The 6,819-nt window shown below is 38.3% G+C and overlaps 1 protein-coding gene across 1 annotated transcript; it reads left to right on the plus strand.

The window, feature by feature from the left end:
* The first annotated feature begins 4,498 nt into the window (after positions 1-4,498).
* On the plus strand, positions 4,499-6,230 carry LOC113489823. Its single transcript, XM_026865849.1, has one exon. The coding sequence runs from the start codon at positions 4,499-4,501 to the stop codon at positions 5,438-5,440; it is 942 nt and encodes a 313-aa protein (XP_026721650.1). The 3' UTR covers positions 5,441-6,230.
* The last annotated feature ends 589 nt before the right edge of the window (positions 6,231-6,819 follow it).

Genomic DNA, 6,819 nt, shown 5'->3' on the forward strand with positions numbered 1-6,819 from the left:
GCTGATTCCATTATGAGGGGAAAAAAAAAAAAAAAAAAAGGAAAACATGAGTTATGTTGGTTAGTGAGATTATAGTGGAAATGAGTGGAAGAAAATGTTCTACCTGGAGTTTATAATGCAAATAGTATTATTTAAGAAGTATATACCTTAAATTTCCCCCAGAATCCTGCCATTTATCTCATTTCATACTGTATATTCATCATGTAGGTCTTGATCCAAACCTTAGTAACGGCACTGGACCCTTCTACTGGTTGCAGTTGTTTATAGTTAAAACTCTATTTTGTCTGAAGTAAAAAAAGAACATTTGGACATTTTTCTTAGACCAAAGAGAAATAACAGAGAATTAAAAAATAATTCTTAAAATATATTATTGTGTGTAATGATGAAGATAAAATCAAATTTATTTTATACTGTAATAGCAAAAACCTGCGGTTTTGAAAGCCTTAAAACAAATACTCTAGGAATGCCTCTTCCAATATTTACTGTTTCAGAAGTTATTCTCAAGTGGCTATATGGTCATTATCAGAAAAATTCACCAGATTACTTAATGCATGTAAACTAATATATATACCACTGTATGCATATATAAAAGGCTCATATATGCATACATATATACTTATCTACATATAATATAAACCAAGGATTCACATATATAGACAAATACACACATACATATATATGTGTATATGTGTATGTGGGTATATGTGTATAGATGTATATTAATCTTAAAATTATCTATGTGTACATTTGTATGTATGAGCCATTAAAACTTAAGTCCATTGTGCTTAAAACTATGAAGGAAAATAAAAGATGTACCTGGCTGTCTTTAGGAAGCAAGCTTCCAAAGAGAGGAGAAACTTGAAGAAAAAAATTCTATCCTTAAATACCCATTCTTAAGTCATAGTGTACAAAACAAAAGATAATTGTGATAGGTGCAAGGGACATACTCTCAAAACTTTGTCTGGCTCATAACATAAAGCAAATTATGATACCTAGTTTTCCAGAAGGTTTTGGCTTTGTTGTCTTTGAAATTGCTTGGAGAAGAGAGCTGTTTCAGCCTCATGGGAGAGGGGAGTCCAGGTAAGTCACTGTCCTCAAAGTCTGTCAAGACGAGTCTGTCTTTTGCCTGTTCCGTAATGGGTGAATTATTCTGTATAGCAATTATAAAAGTGTTCTAGTGAATATAAGAATAATTAGTCATGATATGAGATGGGTTTTGATGACAGACTGTATGGACGTGGTCAAAAACAACTGAAAGAATTAGAACTTTTGGGGTTAAAATAGCATCTTCTGCTGTAGTTCTTTTTACTAGCTTTATAAATCAAAATTAAGCTTATGCTGGATTGAATATGACCAAAATAACAGGGAGCTAAATTCTGTATTCCATTATGGGAGATATCAAATTATCCTGATTTCTGTTTTTCTTGGACACCTGAAGAAAGGTTTTACAGAATTTAGGTTTGGACATAGGTGGTAAGTATAATTTTTTTCATTCGTAAATGAAAGCAGAATATGTTAAGACATAAAGGACAACAGGGCATCCTTGTAGACAGTAATGTTATTTTTTTTTTTCTCTAACATCTATCTTCTAAAATTTGTAAAAAAATAATATTAGACACCAGTGAAACTCATTCTGCAGAGTTCTCAAAAGACTTGCAAATTTGTGAATTTGCCCTGTCTCTAATGTGTGATTCAGTTATGGTGATTGTATTTTTTTAGATTTTCCAGCTAGAGTAGCAATAATGCTATTTAAATCACTAAGAGTTTGTGAATTGGCAGTGCCCCGAGGGATTTTTTTCCCAACAGTTAATGTTCTTTCCCTTATTTTTCTTTTCTATAAAGAATCAGAACAAACTGAAAGTGCCCGATTTTATGGGTGATTTCAAGATACTTTGGTTTTGTTATTGTTCTATTTATTGAATATTGATAACTTTTTAAGTCAAAACCAGGAAAACTGTCCTGGTTTGAGTGAGTGGTGAGGGTTTTTAGTAGGAGGAGAGGGGGCTGAATAGTGGCCCTCTGTGAGAAGCTTCTTGAAGCTCCCCCGGTTCCAAATCAGGCCCTCCTTTGCATCAAGGTTGGGCCAATTAGCTGCACCTCTGCAACAACATATTTAAGAAGGCTGAGTTGTAGGAGTTGTGTGGAGAACAACTGTGTGAACACTGAGGTCAGTGGAAGAAAGGAGGAGGAAGGGAGCAATGTGTGCTGGAGCAGAGACACCCCTGTATCCTGTGGTGAGACGGCAGGTCTACCCCCACCACCACCCGGGGGGGTCTGTGGGGAGCAGATACCAATTCGTGGCACGTGGGGGGCTCTATGCCCTGACAGATGACTGTATCCAAAGAAGGCCAGGATCCCATGGGAAGAAGGCAATCCTGTTGTAATTCAGCAATGGGAGGACTGAAACATGTGGGGTGACCCACACACCCGTGGGAGTGATGCATGTTGGAGATAGTTTGTGGAGGACTGTCTCCTGTGAGAGGGAAGCTATGCTGGAGCAGAGGAGGAATGCCAGAAGTTCCCCTCCACCAAGGAGGAAGAAGGGACAGGACTGACTGTACCCCTCCCCATTCCCTGCCCCTTGAGGTGCTGGGAAAAGGAGGTAGAGATATCAGGAGCAAAGCTGAGCTCAGGAAGAAGGGAGGGTTGGGGAAATTTGTATTCAGGATGGGACAATGCTTCTCACAGCCCTATCCTGTCTGTTAAGCATTGCTCTTGTTAGTGTTTGTATTAAATTTTATGTTCCTTTTTTCTTCCCTTAACAAATCTGTCTTTTGCCTGTTCTGTAATGGGTGAATCACCCCTTCCTGTCCTTATCTCAATTTCCTGGCCCTTTTGCTTTGTTTTCTCCTTCCCAGTGTTGAGGGAGGAGTGAGCACCTGTGTGGTGCTCAAACCAAAACAAAAGTCTAAACCAATAATTATTTTTTTTTCCTACCAAATCTGCAACTATTTTGTGCCTATAGAACAGCTTATGCATGCAGATATTGGTCATCCGTAGACAAGAACTTCTTCCTTGAAAAGATTAAAGTACTGAGATGAACAGAGTCCGTATCTGCCCAAAATGCCAACAAGAGATTTCCATGAACTTTTCTCAAAAGTTTTCTATCTTCACCAAGAATGTTAAATACTGTACTGAAGTGCTGACTTCTACCTGGACACAAAAGCACCCGAAAATCTCTATTCAAAACCAGAGAGAAATCCATAGAGAACTGAATACCAAGTAGTCACACCTTCCTGAATAACTTACACATGTGATTGAATTATAAGGACTGAACTTCTAGCCTCAAAACACAGCAAAAGGGAAATATTTATGGTGGGAACTTTAGCAGAGTAAAACAGGAGTGTATAAAAATAAAATAAAATAAATTTGCGAAAACAGATTTTGTGAGTTTTATACTGTAACACAGGGAGACTTATTTTGCACTCTCAAAGTGCCCCGTAGCACAGGTGGCCTCAATGTCACCAAAACTAAGATAAGCAAAAAGAAAGCCATGAACAGTCCATCCTGCAGAGATGAAAGTCAAGATATTATATTCTCATACATTTCTTTATATACTCCTTATTTTTCCTAGGGATCATACATATAAGGTGAGATAAAGCAATGGCAAATTACTGGCCCTTGTACTAAAGTGGGAAAGGAGATGAGTATCAGGCAAGAAAAAATTACAGTGTAGTTGGACAAAAGACTATATGGTCTGATAGTGATGAGCAACCACGCATATGTTGGTCTGCCCTGCCGTTTTCAGAGGTGTCTGCAAATTACATCAGTGACAGCAGGGCACTGTGCTGGGAGGGGGCTCTCACCAGAAAGCCTAAGAAGTAAATCAAGTATCAGCAGAAACTCATACAGCAGTTGCAAGCTACTGTATGTACCTGAGCAGATGCCCACCCCTTTAAGCACAGACATCTAATCTGAATAACCTCTAAAGGGCTGATCATTTTTTCCTCATTATGTGCTATGTACATACAGCATCAGTGAAAGGTAATTTGAGATCCATTTCTATGTGCCAGCCCAACAACTCTTCGATCACTCATTTCCTACTGTTTCCTCTCACAGTCTTCTACATGAAATACACCAAATAGTATGATTTGCAGAAGGCTAAACTAAAGAATCACAGGTGAACTGTGCTTTTTACACATACTTGCACATCATTTATTTAGTGACACAGCCCTTTAAAAAAAAAAAAAAAAAAAAAAAAAAAAAAAAAATCTTAATTGTATTTTTTGTAGTAGTACAGATAACACAGTCCAAATAGTCTGAAAGTTATAGGTATGTTTGTAACCATTATTTTTCTGAAAATAGCTAAGACACTAGCACCAAACCTGACATTTAAAAATAATTAGATCAAATGTTTAAGCTTATTTAAGGTAATGGTGCAGCATGAATCAGACTGTAAGTATATAAGTAGGAGTGTAAAAGCCTTCTTATCTTTGGTTACCATGCCAATGACATCTAGCTATCAGATGACGTCATTTGCTTTGTTTTATAAGCAGGAATGAGTCCCCCATCTGCAATCAGTGCTGTGAGAATTCAATCAGCAGACAGCATTGTGGTTTTTAGGAAAGCACTGCTGACTGAAATAATGGTGCCTGGTAGTACATCGCAGTTCTCCGTAAAAAGTGCTATAGAACGGTTGTTAACTTGGGCAAGTTCCAAAATCAGCAAGCCTCCTCCTGAAGATAAAGTTGCTCAGAAAAACAAGGACATTTTCAACATTGTCATGACTCCTGATCGCATTCCCAAATTTTTCATCCCTTCTCTGGACATAGAGCATATTTCCTTCCAAGAGGAGCCGGAGGAAGACACTGTAGAGACTTCTCCTGAGAGAGGGTTTTCTGACAAAGTTACTTATAAGCGCAGAACAATGAGAAGCAAATCTGAATCCTACATCAGGAAAGATGCATTGTGCAAAAGAGAGAGTCTGGACAGAAGAGGAACCCTGTCCTTTACAGACCGAATGATTTTACCTGGAGACCTGGAGAGAGCTGCACATCACTCTGACCCAGCAACAAGAGCTGCTCTCTCTTTACCTCACCTCTCCAAAATCACTACTCCCTACGGGTTTGTCACACTGGGTGAGAGTCCTAATACCAGGAGAAAAGAGTCTCTCTTTTTTCAGCATGACTCTGAAGAGCTTAAAATCCTCTTGTCCCAAAGGAAGAAGACCACCTCTTTTGTAAGAAGCTCATCCAACCCTTTCAGTGAACTTCAACAGACCATGGAGTGCATAAAACCTTCAGTCACCCCTTTTAAGACCAAGCGGGCTGTTTCGTGGGAGGCAGTCTGCAACAGCCAGCTTTCTCCTTTGCACTGCAAATCAGACTCTGAAACATACCCTGTGAAATGCGAGAAGAAGAGGTTTCAGATGACAATGAAGAGACCCCTGGCCAGCATCAAGAGGATTCGATCTGGCAGTGGGGTTAACTGGCTACGCTAATGACACGCAGAGCAGTCCCAGCTCTCAGGTCCTATGAAAATTTAAAAGAGACAGTCTTCCACAGTAGTGTGCAAACATGACTGTGTTGCACACATTCATCGTTGCAAGCTCCCGGTAAAGGCCAGAACAACAACCAGAAAGAACTTGCTTACACTTGGCAGGTTGAATGCATCTCCTGTTTCCTAAAGTCATACTCAAGCATCTTTGCATCTTTTAAAATGCAAACAAAGACAGGACTAACTGAAATAGGTCATTTTCCAAAGGGAATGCTGTCTATTGTGGTCATGCCTGTATAATCTGTGAGAAGGAAGGAAATTACTACATCAAAAGCAAACTACAAAGACAGAAAATACCTGCTTTTAGAGTAGTTGGTTTCAGACTAATAGCAAACTTGAAAAGAAGAAACATGCTAGCTAGTCAGGTAAAAGTTGTTTTTCTTTTTTTCTCATATTAGAGTGTAAGTGAAAACTAATTAAGAGTTAATATGTCCCAGGCTGTTTACAGCAGGTAGTTGCAGTCATTCATAACTTCTGGCAGGAATGTGCTGGCTGAGAGGGAAAGCCAGGTGTCTGCCTTACTGATGACAGTGAACAGCAAGCTGCTCCCTATTTTTAACAGATATGTTTATTTTATGAACTCTTGTAGTTAGCCATTCAACACAGCTAGAATTAGAGGGAAACTGATGTGATTTGTTTACCTTGTTACCAGTGTCAAAGTATAACAACATTCTATTTATAACCTGTCATTGTTCCAGTTATAACTAAACCAAATAAAATCTCTTTTGCTTTAATAGCCTTTCTTGTCACTGCTGTTACCTTTATTTATTTTTTTTTTCAGCATATCTCCCTGCCTTAAAACTGGAAAGGGAGATAAAGCACACAACCATGAATATCTGGCATCCACAGAACATGTGTTTCTGATCCTGTTTGTTAACCTTAATTGTTTTGTGAGGGACTGATATTCCAGTGCATTAAACACATCAGTGGAAAAGCCATCAGTTGACAGCTAGAAATGTCCACTGACATCTAAGCACCAAGCTGTAAAGTTTCCTTGTGTGAAATTATCACAATTTTCTTCTAGCTGCTAGTCTCCAGCTAAGCAAAATTTACTTGCCTCTGATTTCAAAGAAACATAACTTAAAGTACCTGTGAGGCTTTTCTAGGGTGAATAACTGTCCTAAGTTGTATAAGAAACAGAGTAAGCTGGAGATAAGATCTGGTAATTTATTGGAGTGAAGATACCAAAAATATGGATAAAGTCAGCGGTTCCCAAAAAGAAAAAAAAAAAAAAAAATCTACTTTAGCTGACAGGAGAGTTGTGTAACATTTGGAATTAAAAATATCTATTTCACTATCTGTGTTTCATTTATTCATGTTGCA

The sequence above is a fragment of the Athene cunicularia genome, assembly GCF_003259725.1.
Source record: "Athene cunicularia isolate RWA chromosome Z unlocalized genomic scaffold, athCun1 chrZ_part1, whole genome shotgun sequence".
In the NCBI taxonomy this organism is placed as follows: domain Eukaryota; kingdom Metazoa; phylum Chordata; class Aves; order Strigiformes; family Strigidae; genus Athene; species Athene cunicularia.

Coding starts and splice junctions, on each gene's coding strand:
- LOC113489823 (XM_026865849.1), top strand. CDS start 4,499: ATGAGTCCCCCATCTGCAATCAGTGCTGTGAGAATTCAATCAGCAGAC.